General features: G+C 43.1%; 1 protein-coding gene across 3 annotated transcripts in view; it reads left to right on the top strand.

Annotated features, from left to right (window-relative positions):
- The window catches only part of BANP (BTG3 associated nuclear protein), a 199721-nt gene extending 185770 nt beyond the window's left edge, over positions 1-13951 (top strand). For 2 of the 3 annotated variants that reach the window (XM_061594509.1, XM_061594510.1), the window contains exons 12-13: positions 1658-1801; positions 13115-13951. In XM_061594509.1, coding sequence (XP_061450493.1) covers positions 1658-1801; positions 13115-13186 — 216 coding nt within the window. In that variant the 3' untranslated portion in view covers positions 13187-13951. Of the gene's footprint in view, positions 1-1657; positions 1802-12444; positions 12884-13114 lie in introns of those variants that run through there. The other variant, XM_061594512.1, reaches the window with a different exon arrangement.
- Positions 13952-22044: the final 8093 nt, after the last annotated feature.

The raw sequence follows: 22044 nt of genomic DNA, 5'->3' as shown, positions 1-22044 counted from the left end.
CTCATCTGCTTTCCTTCTATAGATCAATCAGAAAATATTAATTTGGTCCTTTTCTCCCAAAGACCAGGCTAGGAATAGAGGTTCTAGGGGTTGGGTGTCACAACAGTATTTTTCAGAGTTTAGTATATTCATATTCTTGTTACATTAAAAAAAATCACAAAAAGAAATCAAACCTATCATTGAACATTTAGTAACCCTCCAAGACTTTGGAATTTTAAAATAGTTAAACGGATAGAATCAAAGCATCTACCCGCAGAGATGTAGTCAGTGGAAAAATTGTGATGCTACTATTTTCTGAAATGCCAGTAAAGCCTGCTTATGCATGTCTTTGAACATTCACTTATTTCATAGTTTGGACCGAGATTTTAGACCTTGGAAACAAAAGGTTTTATGCGAGATGTTTTCTTTTTCTGAAATTCATTTAGATGTTGTGCAACCCATAGTGATAGAAGAGGAGGAGAGAAAGGAAGCAGGGTCAGGTCTGGTCAGTGCCTGGATGGGAGATGCCTGGGAACCATATGTAAGCCGCCTCAATTATGAAAAGAAAGGCAGGGTATAAATGTAAATGTAAATAATATTGGTGCTCCAAATTCCACGACTTTATAAATTGTTATAGGGCTATGATTGTGGCTTTTTTAATAGTAAGAAATACAAAGAATTGGCACATTTTAACAGAAGGATGGTGTGTTCTTTGCATAACTAGCAGCATTGTCAGGATATAAGACGTATTTTATTGGATTAACAGGCCAATCTGTAAAATTAATCTTAATTAGAGTAGGGAGGTATGCTCTTTAAAAATGAGTGTGCGTTCCTTCACCTCACTTTTTTCAGGTCAATGTCACACGATATTACATTTAGCCTGCATGAGTTGTCCTGATATTCCTAAGGAATGGCCAGAGCTTGGCATGTCACCATGCCATTGTGGATATGGCCCCCAGCGATGTCTGTGAAAATACTTAAGAAAAGCGCTGTTGAGACCATGTGGATTTGTGAGAGATCTGTGTTTATACAGTTTGCTTGTTGTGTTTGACCATGAAAATGAGAGCTTAGACTAGAACGCTTGCACGTCTGAAAAAAGTGGTGTGAATGAATTATAGGACTTAAAGAGCATTAATTGTGTTAAACTTGCTATGAATGGTCTAATCATGAGAACCTGGTTAAATTATTACTGTGGTGATGGGAAATGTGATGTGCTTATTGCAAAGAGCTGGAGTTTGACAGCTTGAGCAGAGTTGGTTCCCTGTTGTTCTTAAAGTATTGCTGCTTTACTGGTTGCAGAGATAACATGTTGTCAGATTTGTATAAATCAAGAATAAAATTGACACAATTTTAAGTCCATTGTGTTAAGATAACAGTGAAAATCAAGATTTTTTTCATAAAGTACTGAAAGTTATAGATTTTGGATCATAAAACAACTAAGATTAAATGCCTGTTGAGCTGGGGAGAGTTTATTTTTCATCAAGGTTTAAGAATCTTTCAAACAAGGACACATTTTTTCTCTCCTCCTGGGAACTCTTGTAGTCTAACTTAATAGTTATTGACTAAAGGGTTGATTTAGCTTTTTGGGGCTTGCATGTGTTCTCCGTGTTACAGATGTTTCATGATGCCTTTGCAATGATGTTTGCTTACAGGATCTCTGTCTGTTGGTTGCCTGCAGGTGCTACAGGGTGCTCAGTTGATTGCCGTTGCGTCTTCTGATCATGCAGCTGGTGGCGTTGATGGATCTCCACTCCAGGGGAGTGATATCCAAGTCCAGTATGTGCAGCTGGCGCCAGTGACAGACCACTCAGCTGCTAATCAAGTACGTAGATCTTTTCTCTGTTTGAAAGGGGGTGACGGATGAGAACTGCCTGAGCAGCTACGATGCCATCCACAAGCATTTGATTCCTGCTTGGCCTATAATTCTCAGTTCTTGTGAAAGTGTTGCCTGTGATAAATTCAGTCCTTTTTATTTAATGTTGTAAGGATAAGTCCCCCCACTGCCCCCCACCCATACTTCCAGTATGGTAGACTCACCACATAATGTAATGTGGAGTAGTTAAACAACAAATTATGTGCTTGTAAAAGCTGTAATCTGGAATCCACACCTCAAATACCGCTTGCATGCATTTGTTTATTTTGCACAATTTGTTCTGCTTTTTCTGGCGTCAGGGTGGGAAAAAGCACTGATGTCCCATCCTCGGTTCCTAAGGTTTTAAACAGACACTGCCCTTATGCTTTGAAGCTTGTCTGTGCAATCTTGAGAGTGCTGTGATTGTATTTAAATGGAAGTTACATTTTGTGCTCAGTATGATTGTTCACGTTTTTGAATACATAAGTACGTAAGAAAGGCTCTGCTGGATAAGGCCCATCCTTTTCTCACAGAGGTGAACTCAGGTGCCTTTGGAAAGCCCACAAGACCTGCATACACAGAAGCAGCTTTGTCCCCCCCCCCCGCCCAATCACTATTGGATGGCTTTAAAAGAGGATTGGACAAATTCGTGGAGAATAGTCTATCAGTGCCCACTAGCCATGATGGCTCTGCTCTGCCTCCGCTGTTGATCGCAGTATGCCTCTGAATACCAGCTGCTTGGTAGGTGAAGAAAGGTTGAAGGTGAAGAAAGTGCTTCTGCTTGCTTGCTTCCCTTTGGGGCATCTGGACGGCCACTGTGAGAACAGGATGCGGGATTAGATAGGCCCCTTTTGGCCTGATCTGGCAGCCAGGCTCTTACATTGTTACTGCGAGTAGAAAGAGCAGATATGCCTAAAGGTTTGCATCAGCCCTGAGTGAGGAAGCCCATGGGTTCTAGTCAGAATATGAGGGTCCTTTTGAAAACCCCCAACAATTATGATAATCTGTCGGGTCCGACTTAAGAGTTTTATGTCTTTGTATGTTACTCTTTTAGAACTAAGAAAGTTGGAGCCGTTGATCCAGGAGTGCCTATCCTGCACCACAGGCTCCCTAAGTAGCACAGGCATCCAGGAACATTTATTTATTTATTTATTTATTTATATCCCGCCCTTCCTCCCGGCAGGAGCCCAGGGCGGCGAACAGAAACGCTAAAAACACTGTAAAACATAATAAAAACAGACCTTAAAATACATTAAAACAAAACAATGTTAAAAACATTTTTTTAAAAAGCTTTAAAAACATCTTTTAAAAAAGGGTTAAAACATATTTAAAAAACACATATTAACAAGCAATTCTAACACAGACGCAGACCATTTTGGCACTTTCTGGCAGTGTAGTGAAGGCTGTAACCCTGCTTAAGACATACAGCAGGGGCTCATTTTTGCCTTCCGGCCTGCTGCTGTGATGCTGCTGACTGTTTCGCTTAGTGGACCATGCCCAGGCTGGCCTCTGCTGATCAAGTGAAATATGCCCAGGCGGCTGGCTTTGGCTCTGTATCTTAACAGTGGAAGTGATAATCAAACAGGCAGTTTCAAGTTTTATTTATGTATCTATTATTACATTTATATCCCGCCATTCCTCCAAGGAGCTCAAGGTGGTGTATAAGCATGGATTCCCACCCTCTCCATTTTATCTTCACAACAACCCTGTGAGGTAAGTTAGGCTGAGAGATTGTACTTGGCTCAAGGTGAGCTTCATGACCAAGTGGGGATTTGAACCCTGGTCTCCCAGGTCCTAGTCCAGCACTCTAAGCACTCCACCACACAAAGTGAAGGAGGCCTTTGGTTTCAGGCTAAGTCCCCCAAAGCAGGGGCATGTCAAGGAGAGCTCCAGAGCGGCTTGTCACCCACGGGTGAGCCAGAGGCAGGCTCCAGAGTGCCAGGGGTCAGAGCCAGCAAGCCAAGGTAGCCCAAGGTGAGTCACTCTGGGGCTTGGCAGTTGTTGGGCCCAAGAACCTTCCGTCCTCTTTCCATTGCCAAGTGGGGGAAGGAAGCTCTGGCCTCAGAGCCAAAAGGGTTACGGCTCTGGGCTCCACATCAGCTGTAGCCCTCTGGCTTTCTCTTGGATTGTGATGTGGCCTGAATGAGCTCCCCAGTCACTGTGCAGATGAAATGGCTGGAAAGAACACAAGGACAACCAGTTGTGGATAAGTTGGTAAGCATTCCTTTCACACCCTGCCCAGCAGGATTACTACTGATAGAGTATTGCCATTTCCATTCCTGGAGTCCAGATTCTCAGCTTTTCCATCCCCAGCCCCTGTTCCGTAGCTACTTCTAATCTGGCTGCAACCATTGGCTCAGAACTGTGTGTTCCGCTATTTCAGCTAGAATAGTACTCTTCTGCTTGACACACTTCTGTGCTTTTTTTGCCATCTAGGGGTGCCCCTCTGTATAAGTCACAGCCCTGCAATGGTTTGCACTTTTCTTTCTTCTTTTTTTGCAAGCCAAAGGCCTGATGTTTGGGGCCTCCTTTTGGGAACAACTCCATTCCATTAAGGGAGCAGTAGAGTGGTTTGGAATGGCCAAAACACACCATTTGACTTGCAGCTCTTCTTTAGAGACAAATAGAACAGGTAGAGCGACACATTCAAGCAACAAGGGACTGTCTCATTATTCATTAGACAGAATACAAATACATAGAATTCTTGGTGAAAGGAGGAGCAGGGGAGTGTGTGTGTGTGTGTGTGTGTGTGTGTGTAGCAGGTATTACAAGCATCCTTTGCAATCTTTGTTGCAAAATATTTGACAATATAAACATAGGTTTAAAGCCTGAGAAATGGACACATCTTACATACATTATTATATATCTGCCCACAAATATTCAATCTATGTTCTAGATTGGGGCTCCCCATTGTAAAGGTCAGTTCCCCTTAAAGACACCCTGCCCACCATTCCTCATTTCCTCCTGCAACATGCAACTCTGGGGAGTTTTGAGTGTGCTTGAAGAAGGGATGGGTGAATCTGCCCATTTCAGTTTCTCATTTTCCTACTCTCAAGATCAGTTGTCAACATTTCCATTTTTTAAAAAAAAAGTTCTCATGAAATTTCATCAGCAAATTTCTTCTAATTTGGTCTTTTTGCATGCAGTTTTGCCTAATTTGGACATTTTTGCAAAGCCATTTTCCCTAGTATGATGCATTATTGTACACATGACTTGGCTGGAGAGAGAGAGAGAGGAGTGAATTTCTAAGGATGGCTGTGTTTCTGTTTACATATTGTTTTGGAAAGTGCAAATTAGATAGGTTTGCCTTTAAATATAAAACAAATACAAAATAGGTCATTACGATCAAAACACAGTAATCAAAACTAAAAGTGATCCTATGGTAAGACCATATGACTTGTAATAAAAATTCCCAACCACACAACAGCAGCAAGATCACCATAAAATATCCCAGCAACAAATATCACCAGCATCCAGAAACCTTAACAATCAAATGCCTAAGATAAAAGTCACATCTTTGCCTAGAGCTGAAAAGATAATAATGTTGGCACCAGGCCTGGGGAGATCATCCCCTAAGTGGGATGCTACTATTGAAATGGACCCCTTTCTTGTGACCACCCTCTGCACTTCTGCCAGATGAGGGCAATCAGAGGAGCGCCTCTGTTGGTGACTTTAATGCCTAGGTATGTACATATTAGGAAAAGTGTTCTGGGAGAAAAGGTGTTCAGTGTGATGGCCATTGACTATAAACAATGCAATCTGACTCCCTTTGACCAGATTTTTGTGGAGTTCTGCTGACCCCCCCCCCCGCTCCAAATATCTGTATCCCTGACATAGATTTGTCCTTGGAGAGACAGGCCATCCCAGTGTATCCCACAAGTGTGGTCTGTCCACCTCCTACATGGCTTTGAGTGCCTGCTCTAAAATCTGTCCCAGAGTTCTCTGAGATGAGAATAATCCTGGTCAAAATGGATTTGAGCATTTGCTCAACTATATGCCTCAGAGGTCTCTGTAATGAGTGATGTGGAAAAATTGTTCTCTGAAGGTAAAAAGCAGGAATGGCATTGATGCAACTTGACATTGTTTATCTGACAAAAGACACTGGCCACCACCTTCTATCCCGTTGCTTGTGACGGCTGCTGGCACCTCAGTCTTTGCTGCCATGTCACTTCCTGGCGCTGTTTGTTTCTAAGAGTATGTATCAGTCACAGAACAAAACCCCTCTATCCAGAAGCTGGATGATGCTGTAGCGCTATTGACAATGCACAGGACATGTGCAGTGCTGTAAGTTTCAGAATGTCTGCAAGAGGATAACTAAAATAAATTCTCAGTGAAGAAGGGATATATGGGCTGGCCAATTACTCAAAGCTGGTGTGAAGTTCCAGTCAGTCACCATCCACAACTGGGAATAAACAAAGCTGCCCTTGTTAATCATAAAAAGTCCCCCTCTCCCCCAGTCCCTTCCCAGTCTGAAATGTGCTGCAGAGATGGTCAGGCTGTTACAGAGTAGTGGAATATAACAGCCTTCAGTGCTGATGCCTTGGGGTGGGGGGGAGAGAGCATTCGCAAGCAACCGGAGGGATGGCAGCAAGGACTCAGAGTGTCAGCAGGTCACCTATATATTTATTTAACAAAATTTATATACTGCTTGAATATATAAGCATTTTCCAGAACATTAAAATGATCAATAAAACAATTAAAAACAAGTAATTAAAAACATATTTAAAACAAATAAAACAGGTACTAACAAAAAAAGCTTAAAACAGATCAACATCTATGTGTCTGGAAAGTTTTAAGCAGGCACCAAAAGGAATACAGCAAAGACGCCTGCCTGATGTCAATAGGCAGGGAGTTCCAAAGAGCTGGTGCTGCCATACTAAAGGAATGATTTCTTACAAGTGTGGAATGAGTATTATGTGGCACCTGTAACAGTGCCTGTTTTGCAGAGCGAACTGCTTGACTGAGCACATATGGTGTAAAGTGGTCACAGAAGTAAACTGGTCCCAAGCTGTTAAGGGCTTTATATACCAATAGTAACACCTTGAATTTGGCCCGGTAACAAATTGGCAACCAGTGCAGATCTCTGAGCAGAGGTGTAAAATGCTGGCAGGGTCTCACTCCCGTCAGCAATCTGCACTAATTGCAATTTCCAGGTCAAGTGCAAGGGTAGCCCCGGAGAGAGTGCACTGCAGTAATCAGTCTTAAAGTCTCCAATGCCTGAACTACTGCGGCCGAGCTCTCCCAGCCCAGGAATGGTTGGAGTTGCCTCCCATTGAATCCAACAGGTGGGGGAGGGGAGTCTCTTGTGACTTCATCCTCCCCTCTTGCTGCTCAGATTTGACAGGAGTCGGCCGTTCTGAATCCAGCAATAAATCTTTACATCTGTCTCGCACACCATTGGCAGCGACAGCGGAACTGCTCTCTTTCAAACACTTTGTGCAATGTTAGTTTTTTAATACTGTGGTTAACCACAGAGATTTATACCATGCTGCAGATAAACTGAAAGGAATGTTGAAACTTAAAAGGAGGAGGAGGGGGGCATGTTAAAAGTGCAGACAAGGGTAGAAATGGCTTTGCTCGGGCTGGCTGGGCCATCTGTGGAGCCCACTAAAGGAAGAGAGACCAAGCAATATGGGCAGTTTGATTGTTGAATACAAAGAGAGCATGTTTTGGGGTGGGGGGTGGGGGCACTGGAGTTAAGTCAATGTGGGAAACTTGCACAGCCAGACTCCTTTCTTTGGGGGGAGTATTTCTTTATTATCTGCTTAACTCTACAGCCACAGCCTGGGAGCACATCAAAAAGGGCCATCAAATGCACCCTTTTGGAACAGCTTCAGTTGCTGTGAGAATATAGGTGCTGTTGAGTTATATAGAGCTCTTCACCAGTGATAAAATCTTGCATAACTCCAAGGCTTGCAGTCTTTCACCCTGATGGAGGTTCGCTGACCTGCATCACGTATCTCTTTCTATGATGCAATGGATAGCTCTGTCCAACACGTTCCACGGCAGTTTTGGTTTCACCAGGCACCATTCAGCACTTGTCTGGATCCAATGCAAAACACTGATATGAATAACAGGCCACCTGAGGACTTGTTGCCCACAAATTAAGTACTTAAGCGGGTAACAGGTAACATGTTTGTGGCACAGCGTAAGTAGGACTGCTTTGGACGTGAACAGATGCCAGCTTGCGACCCAGCTCATGTGCGGGCTGCTTGTTTATTTTCATGTACTGATTGCGTTCTTACAGAGGTTCTAATGGCTCCTGACATGTTAAATTACAGGAATAACATTGGAATACCACACAAGAATTGTTTTTCCTTCCCTCCACTGAAATTGGTGCAAGGGGAAATGGCTTCCGCTTAAAAGGCAGTCCATTGAAAAGCCTTTTGCATCTGGCTAAATTTTGGACAATTAACTCTGGACTTGCAAAGTAGCTGCTTTAGAGAGTTCTTTCTTCCAGGTGTTTGGGTGGCCGCTCCAGCTGCAGACAAACTGCTCTTGTGAATGTTCTTATTGATAACTTCTTAGTTTTTAATTAAAGTGAGGAACCCAAATGATGTGTAAAATTGAAAGAGGAGGGGGGGACTGGGGGTTGTGAAGTCTGCAGCCACATGTTGTTACTGGCAGAAGAACAAACAAAAATAGGCAGTAATTGATTTCAAAGTGTCTGATCTTAATTTGAGAACAAAGTGTTGCCATTTTGAACTTCACAGCCCCTTTATTTATAAATAAGCAAATCCTTCACCACTCAGAGGAAAATCATTAGTTGGGCTTCCATCTTTTTTTACTGCACCCACTCCCTTTAGGGCTAAGTTGTTGTTGTTTTTTCCCCAGACATTGCAGAGAGGAGATGGTGGAATTGGCCTGGCCAATGTATTTTAAAACCAAATTGCCAATATGCATTGCTTAGAACTATTATAGTTGAGTTGGAAGGGGCCTATAAGACCATCAAGTCCAACCCCCTGCTCAACTCAGGAATCCAACTTAAAGCATCCCTGACAGGTAGCTGTCCAGCTGCCTCTTGAATGCTTCCAGGTATGGAGAGCCCACCACCTCCCTTGGTCATTGGTTGCACTGGCATACTGTTCTAACAGTTAGGATGTTTTTCCTGATGTTCAGTTGAAATCTGGCTTCCTGTAACTTGAGCCCATTATTCCATGTCCTGCGCTCTGGGATGATCAAGAAGAGATCCTGGCCCTCTTCTGTGAGACAAAATTTCAAGTGCTACTATATCTCCCCTCAATCTTCTCTTCTCAAGGCTAAACATGCCCAGTTCTTTCAGTCTTTCTTCATAAGGCTTTGTTTCCAGTCTCCTGATCATCCTTGGCCGTTGTCCTTCGCTGAACCTGTTCCAGTTTGTCTGCATCCTTCTTAAAGTGCGGTGTCCAGAACTGGATGCAGTACTCAAGATGAGGTCTAACCAGTGCCAAATAGATGGAAACCAATGCTTCATGCAATTTGGAAACTATACTTCTGTTAATGCAGCCTAAAATAGCATTTGCCTTTTTTGCAGCCTCATCACACTGCTGGCTCATATTCAGCTTGTGATCAACAACAATTCCAAGATCCTTCTTGCATGTAGTATTGCTGAGCCTTTGTATCATCTGCACATGTGATAAGCATTCCCTGCACCACCTCATCCATGTCATTAATACACATGTTGAAGAGCACTGGGCCCAGGACTGAGCTTCTAGTAATCACTGCATTGTTTTAAAGGTGCTTACAGACTGACCTTTATAATCTGCTCCAGAATTTTCCCAGGGATTGATGCCACGCTGACTGATCCATAGTTCCCAGGTTCCTCCTTTTTGCCCTCTTTTGAACATAGGGATAACATTAGCCCTCCTACAGTCATCCCGCACTTCACCCATCCTCTGCAATTTCACACTGGCCTCTTGGCCACACAAAACCTGCTTGTGCAAAGCCTAAAGCTTTTATGTCACTTCTGAAAATTCAGATGCTTTGATGTGTGGTTCACGGGGAAAGAGTTTGATTTAATTTAGTATTTTTATTCTGCTTTTCCAACACTAATGTTGACCTCAAAGCATCTCACAATAATAACAATAGCATTAAGAATTAGCAAGACTTTCTGTCAATATAATCACATCAAAGAACACCATACCGTTATAAATAAGGCAAAAACAATTTAAATACAGTTCAGTACAAATTCATAATAATTCAGACATGACCACAAATGGTTGCTGAGCACCTGCTGAGTTCTGGGGACGGCATGGGTTGGGGGATTGACAAAGACTGATCTCTTTATGCGGGATGCAAATGAACATGTTAAGATAGGTCTTCCTGACCGGTTTGCATAGGTGCACAGAACATAGCAAAGAAGGTGTCATCTTAAATTAGGGATGGGCAGAATTAATGTTTGTCAGATTTATTTGGTTTTTTGCTTAAACCCTAAGTTCTGCCAACCACAGCCAGGTAGAAAAGACATACAGATGGAATTAAAGGAGCGGGTGCCTCTGAGCATGTTCTGAACCTGAGGAAGTTGTTTCAGTCTCAGTCCTTTCAAACAATAATCCAGTCTTGGTTGCCCTAAGTGTTCTTCATTTTAGCACCCCAATTTAGGTGGGAAAAGTCATTTTGTTACTGGCTTTTTTAATCAGTTAGGAGCCAGAAACCCTTGCTGGCCTACTCCAGATCACCTACAGATCTACCGGTGGATCCCGATCTATCTTCTGCTATCCAGCATGAAGTCAAGGGAGAGGAGCTGGGTCTGGCTGGTGGGCCAGAGTGTTGTCTCTCTCACCCTGTGCGGGCCATGTTTTGCAGGTGGGCTTCCATCACCTGACATCGCAATAACGTCAGGTGACTTTTTTGCCATGCACTTAGAGACTCTTTCAAAGCACTATCCTGCGGAGCGCTTTGAAGGGGACTTAGTGGTTTTTGGGTCTTGTAAAGCTTCTTTCCATGGCTGATCCTTGGTGATGCCTGCAAAGCCCCTTTTGACTGAGCCAGGATTTTTCCTGTCCTAGAGCTGATGTCATAAGCCAAATGAGGAGGCCAGGAGGGCCTAATTAGGGCCCCCAACCCTGTCTTAAGGGGTCAGTATCAATTATGTGCACACCTTTTCACAAAGCAGTAGTTTCCTCCCAGATTAACTCAGCAGCAAAATACTTCTGTTTGTAAGCAGCCCAGGGCATATTTATTGAATATTTATAGGCCATGTAAATCTAATAGTTGAATCAATAAAAAAACTGATGGGGACGACAGCAGTGGCTATCCCAGTATGTTCCCTTCCACTGGATAAGGAAGTGAAGAGGCTGCTGCTTCTGAAAAGGCCACTCTCCCCAACTATTTCTGCCTTGGAAGACCGAAATAGTTACATCCAACTCCCGAACTACTTGCATTGCCTCTTTCAAGCAGCAATGAAAATAGTTAGCAAATAACCACCAGCTACTCCTAAATCCTCCTTCTGCTGCTTGTGTTGGATCCAAAAAGAACGGAAAACACACCTGTCAGTAGTTCCAGCAGTGAACTCTGTTAAGAAGAATCCGTGCGTGGTCACAGAGTGGTATCTCCTCTTGAAACACTCCTGGGATCTTTTCTGGAACTGATGCATTTGTGTCTATATCACGCTGTAGAGAAGCATCTCTTTAACCAATCTCTGGCTCCTTTCCTACTTGATATGTAGAAGCCACACAGCAAGGTCTCTGGGATCCTCACCAGGGTGCCCCAGGGAGTTGCAAGGCAAACAAAATTAGGTGGGTGCCTAATTGCTCTAGTTTTATTTTTCAGACTAATTACACCACCTGCCAGGTTTAAGGGCAGTAGAACTGTCCTTGGTTACAAGGAAGCCTTAATAAAGCAAGGGCCACAGCTCAGTGGCAGAGCACCTGCCTGGCATGCAAAGGGTCCAGGTTCGATCCCCAGTGGCATCTCCAGGCAGGCTGGGAGAAAACCCTGACCGAAACCCTGGAGAGCACTGCCAGTCAGTGTAGACAAGACTGAGCTAGAGGACCGATGCTCTGTCTCAACAGAAGGCAGCCTTTTATGTTCCTCAGCGATCTCAATGGGGGTACCAAGTTGTAACTCTGCCAGCTTCCAGTCTCCAGTCAGTCAACTCTCCTGGAAGGTTGGTGCGCTCATCCTTAGTAACTTGGCTGAGAGAACTGAGGCAGAATTACATGGTGCGATAAGCAGAGGTAGAATCACGCACCCTTGTGCCCACACAATTGCAACAACAAACTAAGGTTTACATAAGCAAAAAGTTACATTTATCAATAAGAACACAAAGAGCATAGAATTGCAGTCAAGGAAATAAAAAGAGCCAAGTGTTTGTTTTATTTATTAAATTTAAATTTATATCCTGTACTTCCTCCCAGTAGGAGCCCAGAGCCGCAAACAAAAACACCAAAAACAGACTTTAAAATATATTAAAACAAAACATCTTTAAACACAGCTTTAAAAAAAAGCTTTAAAAACATCTTGAAAAGCAATTCCAACACAGACACAGACTGGGTGTTGGTTCTGCTTTGACATACTTGCTCTAACTGATATTGTAGACAGGCAGGTACGTTGCACCTTAATGTGGCTACAGATGTGTCACAGCAAAAAGTAATGGGTTTGAATCAGGAACCAAATGTGTCTCTTTGCTGCAGGGGGCAGACCTGCTGACTCCAGACTGAAGACCCGTAATTAGATATTTGGATGTGGAAACGTGACTCTGAAAGAGGACTTTAGGAATGGTTTTCTGGTTTAGGATACAGGGCAGAGCAAGCCTGGGGTTCATTGCACAATGGTGTGTTGGGCTGATCCAGCGCATGGATTCAAAACCCAGCCCTTTAGAGACAGCGTCCAGGTGTCCCATTTAAGTCTAGGTTCACAAAGGATTGTCTGCAATGCCTATGAACTGTTACATGAGGTGACTAATAGGGAAGTGAATTGCTCAGGAGAGCCTAAAGCAAATGTGGAACAAGTCAGGGCTGTTCTGAAACGCTTCCAGAATGAATAGCCACCAGATTTTGCGGCTTCCAGATTTCAGCCACCAGACAACTGAGGAGGAGGCTCTCCTGCATGGAGGAGGGACAGTGCACCCAGGCCATTAACAGAGAGAGTGCTGGGCCAGGTGGGCTTTGATTCTGACACAGCAGACGAGTCCTTGTCTTAAATGGCAAGAGCGTCAAGAGTTCCTTCTTGTTACCGGCAGTTGCTTGCTCAGGATAGCAGCCTCAACTTGATCACCTTTGAATGAATGGCCAAGCCCTGCTAATAATGGTACACCTGTGGCATCTCTCTCTCTCTCTCTCTCTCTCTCTCTCTCTCTCTCAGAATACAGATTCTCTTCAGTCAGCCATCCAGCCAGAAATGCAGATAGACCATGGAGCCATTCAGATTCAGTGAAACAGAGTCAGTGGGGGGGCGGCAGCAGCAGCAGACTCTGCTCCAGTCACCTTGGCTGGCAGCTGAAGATTCCAGCCAAGGAGCATGTGCATGAGAGCTTCTCAGCCTAGAGGATGTTCTCACCACCCCCTCCTGTGCATAAGAGCGTGAGCCAGCTCCAGTGAACTTGCTGTCAAATGAAGGTGCTCTCCAGAATCCCCAGCGCAGATGAAGAGCTGCCATCATTTTCACTCCAGTACAAAAGACTCCTAATAGATGTGGTTTAGCCATACCTGGAAGAAAAAGAACATTTTGCAGAAGATGAAAGCTAGCTAAACTTAATTAATCAAAAGATAATACATGAATTAATGTACCACCTTTCATCTCTGTCTCATCCTCGTAAACATCTCTAGATACTTTATCAGACACTTGCCTGTCTTGCAGTGCATACTTTACCACACAAAGAATCAAGAGTGCAAATATATTTTGCTGTTGAAAGAAGAATTTTTTTAATTTGCTATGTTTGTAATAAAAAAAGATGTATTTAAGAAAGAAAATGAGGGAAAGGCCCATTTTCACAAATGTTAGCTTTTTTGCTGCCGTTTTTTCTTCTGTTAAAGTGTAATCAAAAAGAATTTGCAGAAAAAGAAAAAGGGGGAAAAACTCACACATACAACCCTTGCCTTTTTTGTTGATATTGTTGCTTAACTACTTTTCTAAAGAGGGAGAAATGACTATCCAACACTGTAATTATGCATTTCTAAAGAAATAAATGTGTATTTATGAAGAGCATCCTTCTCTCCCCGTCTGTGGAGTACAACTCTTCTGACAGACTTACCTTTTTGAGTAGCAACCCTTCACTCCTGCATTAACTTCAGTCTTAAATGACATCACTTTGTACCATTCACAGTTCTTTGCTCTTCAGATTGCAATCCCTTTCTTGCTTTGTCTCCCCACCCCGCAAACTTTGCAGTATCGTGGTACATGTTTGTATTTTAGGGATCTTTATCCTGTCCTTCAAAAGGGCGTCTTCACAAATGCACAAATAGATCATATATACACAGACACACACGCTCCTGCCTCCGTAAGACCAGCATAAAACAAATTCCGTCAATGATTAAGAATGAATTAAAATGCCTTAAAGTAGGCTTTTCCAACATGGTGCCTTCCAGATGCTTTGGACTACATCTCCTATCATCTCTGGCCATTGGCCATTCTGGCTGGGGCTGATGGGAGTTGTCTTAACCATCTGGAGGGTACCATGTTGGGGAAGGCTGTCTCAGAGAATCTAAAGGGTTTCACTTGCTGCTGGAATGACAACAAGGTAGGTGCAGGCAAGCCTCCTGGGTGAGAGCATTCCACAGCCAAGGTGAAAAGCCTCTTCACTCTTGTCTCCCAGCTGCCTCACTGGCAGGGCGTTGCCTAGCCTAGGAGAGTCTCTGGAGATGATCTCAACACACAAGGCTGATACGGAGGCAAGCAATCCTTCAGGTCCAAAGCCTTACAGGGCTTTTAAAAGTAAGTATCAGCATTTTGAATTGTGCTTGGAGCCAGTGCCGTTGCTGCACATGAGGGTGATGTGGTCCCAAGGCTCAGTCCCACAAGCAGTTGTGTTTCGGACTACCTGCCATTTCTGGACAGTCTTCCAAGGCCGAGCCATACACAGCATATTGTAGTCATATGTAAGTATTGGTCCTAGTATTTGTCTTGCAAGTAAAACTGAAAATGAAATTGAGGCTTTGAATTTGAGTGCTGGGATTAGGGCTCTGCACAGAAAAAAAATACTTATCTTGATAAATATTGGCTTGGATAGGAGGTTCCCTTGGCTCAGTGGTATGGAATTAGATCACATTGCACCTCAGATCCATTAGATCACATTGCACCTCAGATTGCCTTTTCCCCTAAATCCTTAGATATCTTCCCTATTGAGGCATAGTATGAGAGGATGAAGCCCACCAAATTTCAGATAAATATATGCAGGGGGGCATCCTATATACCTTTAAAATTTGAGGGGCTTAAAAAACCCAGTTTGATGCCATTCCCTGTAGTTTTGTGCAGAGTTTGCATGAACGTGGCATAGAACTGAGAGGTGTTTCTATGTAAGTCCCTTAATTAAGAATAAAATAGAGTATTTGAGTCTTTTTTAAAAATCACTATTTTGTTTTCAGCTTAAGTCACAGAAACAACGTCTGCTGTGTTATTTTTACATCCCTTCCAAAAACACTGGAATTGAAAGTAAAAGGTGAACCCTGTTAAAGTCATTCCCTGCTTGGAACCTAGACCTATCAGTCACAGAACTCCCCTCTCCCTTCTCCCTTCTCCCTTTCCCTCTGCCCGGCATTTTCCATGAACAGAGAGTTTGAGGGATGTTACAAAAGTGTGTCAAACTAGAAAACAAAAAAGGGTTGCAAGTCCTGCCAAGGGTCTGAACGGGTTCTGAAGCTTCAGAGCTATCCTGCTGAACCTCAGATCTTGGATGATCTAAATATCTCTGAAATGGAGTTACTAGTCTCAAACTAGTGCCTTGTCTAAAGTGAATGAACAGCCCTGGATGGGATGGTGACTAAAAGGGAGCAGCTGGCCATTTCAGGCTGTGCATATCATCATGGCCAGGCCTATGGTTTGTGCTCAGACATCTAAAAGCACCCATTGTAGTTCAGTGTACACCCTGTGGCACATCTTCAGGGGTCAGGTCAAAAAGAAATGCAGCATAGTAAATTCCATTTTGAAAATAACTGCAGGCTGACTGTATGCACATACTTCTTGGCAATCAATTAGATCCTTCTCACTCCCCCCCTTTTTTTTTTGGTTTTATAACCACTGAAAATTTGGGAGCTCTGGCTTTGGCTTCTCATCTCTATTTTGCCATGTGAAAAATAACCATTGTACATTTGTGGAGTGTCTTCCAAATAAGTCCCAAAGCAGTTAGTTGAAATTTCTTTTGTCTGAATGTGTGTCTGTGAGAAAGACATGATCATTCCTAGAAAGTGATGCGGGGGTGTGCCGGAACAAGCAAGGGGGCTTAACTAAGCGGAGCCAAGAGACTGTTTGGTAGCTCAATCAATTAGTGGTACTCGATAGACACAGATCAATTGTGTACAATTCTGCAGGGGAAATTTTGCAGGATGGAATGCAATTAGGCATTTACAACGTGGCAAGAAGTCCAGGGTTAACACCCTTGCTCTTGCAAAATAGCGTTTTGGGAATTTTCGATAGCGTTGTCTTCTGCAGTATGATAAATTTGGCTGGAAGGAAATTTTCAAAAGGAACAGTTTGCTCTTAGCTGCAGATATGCAGGGGAAATTGCAATCAAGGGGGAAATTTATTTAACTGAAGCAAAAATGTGTTCTGGGCTTGACACTTCAGTTGTGGTAGTGTATTTTCCCCCTTGCTGTTCTTAATAATAAATTAAAGGGTGGGTAAATAGAAAGCCAGGCTGAGCACACTTGACAGATTGACAGAAGCCCTAATCTAGGAGAAGGAAGATTAAGAGGTTTGTCTTGCCAGTTTTTCCAGACTTCCTGCTTGACCTTGGACTTCATCAATCCCCTCTGGGACTCAGAATCCTCTTTTGTAAAATGGAAGTAAGAAGGGATTCAGAAATTCCACATCCTGTGCCAAGAGCAGCCAAATCCTGCAACCAGACTAAATTGTGTAAATTAAAACTTTGCATATATTTGCTGATGTGGAGAAATTATAGGAAGAAATTTCTCGCCTTTCAAGGCAAGCAGGCAGGCAGGAAAATATAATTGTTTTCATGTCCAGCAAGATTATAGGGTTCTGGGGTGGGGCAGACTTGATACTATCCACTGCATCATCAAGAAACTACAGTTTAAAAAACTTTTCTAGGTTCTCTCTTTGGGGGGGGGGGAGGCCTTAAAAGAGAATCAACCAGAAAGAATCTTGAAACCAGACTGCTTCCAAAACAAGGTAAGGAAAAGCCTTTTTTAAATATCTGACACAGTCTAGATCTCTTATTTTATTTTAGGAGGGGGGAAATGGGTTTATCCGGTTTTCAAGCAATCCTAAATTGTGCTTGTCTTTCTTTCCCTGAATCACCAGTCACTTGTTTGTCTTTAAGACAGTTGTAGACTGCTTTCCAGAATCTCAAACTGGTTTACACTGAAAAAGAATAAAAGCCAAGGGAGAGGGAGGTGATTTTAGCCAAACAACCACTCCAAACCCATTCTCCTCCTTCTCTTTCCTGTGCCACCTCTTATGCTGGTCCAAAGGGGCACCATAGGGAACAAACCCATCAAGTCAACCAATTATAAACCACAATAAAAGTGCATACAAAACTGTGCAGCCTCAGAAAATTTAAATGCTTGATGAAACAGGAAGGTATCTGAAGCCCTTCTGAAAAGACAGCTGTTCTAGAACCTGCCTGATTTCTTATGGAATGAGGTTCCAAATAGTTTTTTACTGAGAAAGCCGGACCACTGGCCACAGGTCTCCAAACCTGTTGTGTGGAATGGATATAGGATAGATAGCAGAATAGCTGACTGGACCTCAGTGAGTGGGCTCATTCATACGAGGAGAGGCGGGCTTTAAGTCATTGCCAGCATCAAGCAGTCAAAATGTCACTGGCTGTGAGATGATAAACTTCCGGCTTCAAATCTGCTGAAAGCTGGCTCCTCACCTGACATATTCATAGTAACTCAGGTGTTTTCTTAGTGGGGGGAAATGCACCCTGAACACACTCAGAAACACTTCCTATTTATCTGTTTGGATTTATAACCTGATGTTCTACAGATAACAAGGAAACCAGCAACAATGATAACAGAAACACAATAAAACAATTTTTAAAAGTCAACATTTTTGTTTTTGTTTTCAACACATTGCTGGGCTTAATTTGAAGCTGATGGAAGATCATCAGTCCCTGGATCTATTTTGAATGTATAAGGTGAGGAAAAGGAAGAGTGCCCCCCCCCGGTGACATGCATTGCTAAGGATGTGCAGCAAAGAGTACAAGGCTGGCAACATTTTCTGCCTGGAGTGTTTAAAACAAGCGCTGTGTGACTTGAGCCTTAATGAGAGTTGATTTCTATTAAGCCCTCTTGGAAGATTAAAAAAAAAGTTAAGGTCCTCTACTTCTTCCTAAAGCGGAAAAAATCCAGCATCAACCTTATATAATGATAATCTTCAAGATAAAGACTGAAATGTATGGCTGGCTTACTGGAGAGGTAGAGAGAAGTGGGTGCCTAGTGAGGGGCAAAGCCAGCGGGGCCCCAAGCTCTGAGCTTTTATTAGAGAAAAGGAACTCTCTAGCCCTTTTATAATGAAAATAATGAAGCAAAATATGCAGGTGCCCTTCAAAGCAGGTTAAATTTTCTGAGTATATACACATTAAATAAATTAATCTGCTAATGCAAATAAAATCATAGAATCATAGAGTTGGAAGGGGCCTTGTAGGCCATCGAGTCCAACCCCCTGCTCACAGCAGGAAATCCACAGCTAGAGCATCTCCCGCAGATAGCTGTCCAGCCTCTGTTTGAAGACATCCAGCGAAGGGGATCCCACCACCTCCCTAGGCAGTCGGTTCCATTGCCGAACCGCCCTTACTGTCAAGAAGTTCCTTCTAATGTCCAATCTGAATCTAGTATGTCCATATTGCAGTATTATGACTGAGAAAGCAGGGTTACATCAGCCCTGCAAAGTAGCCCATCGTTGCTATGCTAATGTAGCCGTGTGTGTGTGTGACAGTAGGATACGACAGCCCTGCAGTGTAATCCAGTGTTGCTTTCCGGTCTCTTGGTGTGTCGAGTTCATTTTGTTTTATTTAGTTAGGGAAATGCAATTGGGGGAGCTAAGTGAAGCTGACTAGAGCAGCAACATGGGTGGGGTTGATTAATTGCTTTCCTACTCTTGGAGGGGGGAATTCTTAATTGTGGGTTGTTGCTGTTGTATAAATACCTCAATGGGGATATTCATGTAAAAGGCTCAAATTCTTTTTTGCTCAAAAAATAAAAAGGCCTGCAGGCTGGTAACAATGCTGCCGTCGTGATGAGGTATAAACAAATCACTACAAATGCTTTTTGAATACACGGTTTGCTTTTTAACAATTTAATCTTGAATTTATCCAAGCATGGGTACCGGAACCTTGTATCTATGAACTCTAAATCTCGTTTGACCCCTTCCCCCATCTAAAATACTGCACCTAGTCTTGCACTGAGGACTAAATGTGGCATTCCCAGCCTAAGATCAGTTGACAAAGAGTCTGCCATAACATTATATATACATTATACAGTTATAAACACTGTTTATAACACATTAATTTGAGTTCTTTGCATGGTTTAGGGGTGATATTGTGGGAGAGCAGGGCCATTGTGTCTTTAACAACTGTATGGCAGGCAGAGATTCAATAGGTTAAGTCTTTGCGAGTACAGAAATGCAATTACAGGATTAGCTTCACCTACTGCAAAAGAGGATAAAATTTGCATCTGAAACAAATAGTATGCAAAATGTTATGCATTCATTTTATTTTATGCAAATTCATGTCCTCTTTAGAGAATGGAACAGAGGTCCCATTGCATATATAGTGTACTGGACCCAAAAAAAATCCTGTTGGCACCCGTAATGCCAACTAGCCTCCGCTTCTCAAATTCTTCTCTCAACTCACACCTTAACCCCTTTCAATCTCCTTTTTTGCCTGATTTTTGTCAGATCCTGCTTTTCTCCCAACATTCATTTCTGCCCCTTGACCCATTGTTTGCAATATCTTTTCAGCCCAAAATAACAATGCCAGCCACGTTTATTCCTCAGGAGAGACAGCGCATTCAAACAAAAGAATAATAGATGGAAATTCTGCCTGGTGTCGCTCTTCTCCATTTAATGGAAACACCACTAACATCACCTGCCCGTTCTTCCCTCCTTGTCATGATAAAAGGCATATCGATAGGCATGTTTTATTTTATTTTATGTCCCCAAGGACCGTCTCTCTCCACACGAACCAACCCGGACCCTGTGATTGTCATGGGAGGCCCCTGTTGGTGTGCCCTTGCCACAGGAGGTTTGGAGGATGGCAAGGTGAGGAAGGGTCTCCCCAGGGTGGCATGCCTGGCATCATCCGTGTTTTTATCCATCTTTAGGTGCCAGGTAAAGACCTTCTTCTACACCCAGGCCTTTGGCCCTTGACAACCTCTTTTAGTGGGGTAGGATTTGTATTCCTGTCCTTTATTTGTATTGATTGTTTTAATTTGGATTTTAATTGCCAGAGGTTGTTTTAGGCTTTATGGATTATGTTTGTGTTTAACTGCTTATATACGTTGCCTTGGTGTGAAAAGTGACATTATTATTATTATTATTATTATTATTATTATTATTATTATTATTATTATTATTATTATTATTATTATGCTTGCATATCCCACTTTTACTCCAAAGGACTCATTGTGACAAACATGGTTCTCCACACACACCCTTACTACCCTCACAAAAACCCTGCGAGGTAGGTTAGGCTAGGAGGCAGTTGGCCCAAAAGCAAGCAGAGAGCTTCATACCTGAGCAGGGATTTTAGCCTGGGGCTCCTGGGCCCTAGCCTGACACTCTTCACCACTACACCACACTAGCATGAAGTTCCACAAAAGCTGGAAAAACCCTTTCAAAATGGCACACTCCAGCTATAAGTCCTAAACAAACAAAATGAGGGGAACCTATCCCTGTCGCTAGGAATTGAATCAGACTTTGGGATGTGGCCTGAAGGCAGTTTTGAAATAATGTTGACAATCCTACATTTGCTGAATGAAACTGTGTGTGTGTGTTCTTAATGTTCCCCATCCGTGCACCCTCCTCCTTCTCCCCCCCTCGCCTTTGGGAATCTACAGAGGGGATATTTCCTGATTGCGTTTAGGAGGAAGAGGGTTAAAGCACGAGGAAGGAGGGTGGGAAGGGAATCCCTTTGCTTGGAACTTGAGACTTTCCAGCTGAGAGATGAGGGTGCAGACGTCATGCTCCTGACTGCTGCGCTCAGCTCCCATGTCAAGGAAGCGCAGGCGAAGCACATCAAGGACTCCGGCACCACTGGGAATAGAGACATGTAATGCCATCACTTCCGACTGCGGTGAGTAGAGAGAAAAGTGTCAGTCTCTGAAATAGCTTTGCAAAAGTTTTGAAGCTCCCCCTTTTTCGGAGCCGGCCTCAGGAAGCGACGGGGAGTGGATTTCAAAACAGAAGCTTGCTTTGGTACCAGTGGCTCAAGGACAGTCTAATGCAGCTTGTGCAAATGCTGTTAGGATCCGGTGAAATGGCCTGGGATTGTAATCTGTGATACATGCACACCTGCCAAGAATTCAGAATGAAAGACAGAAAATAGACAGTGCTGTTAATCTGTGAATGTCCGGGCAGCTTCTGAAAAAGGTTGCTCTGTGTTTGGTTTGAGTAGCTGACTGCTTTGATGAAATGCCTCCGAGAGTATTGGTCATCCCCTCTGCATTGGGGCTGTGCTGTGCTTATGCTGGTGATCTTGAAACATCTGGGGTTTCCTCAGAAGGTGGGACAATGGCAAGGCATCCAGTTCAACCCATTGTGAGGACACATGGGAAAGGTGATGGTTTGAGTCTTGAAAAGAAGTGCCCATTTGTAGATCCCTTTGCCCTGCTGCATAGAAGGAGAGTGTGCTCATGAATCTCTTCCCCACACAGAGAGTATGGATTTGTCATAAATGAAATGTCTAAAATGTTACAGTTGAATGGTTTTGTTAATCAACAATAATGCTGTGGGTCTGTGTTTGTCCCACAGAATGAGAAAGGCAGCCAATATCTTACCTTTGGATCAAGCTGCATAGGAGTCTTCTTCAGGCTGCATCTTGGAGGGTGTGTGTGTGTGAGCATGCTTGCAAAGGATTTTTTTTTTTTCTGTATCTGGTCATCGATGTTTAATCA

Source organism: Rhineura floridana, chromosome 13 (genome assembly GCF_030035675.1).
Source record: "Rhineura floridana isolate rRhiFlo1 chromosome 13, rRhiFlo1.hap2, whole genome shotgun sequence".
Classification (NCBI taxonomy): domain Eukaryota; kingdom Metazoa; phylum Chordata; class Lepidosauria; order Squamata; family Rhineuridae; genus Rhineura; species Rhineura floridana.
This window is presented reverse-complemented; position numbering and strand designations above follow the sequence as displayed.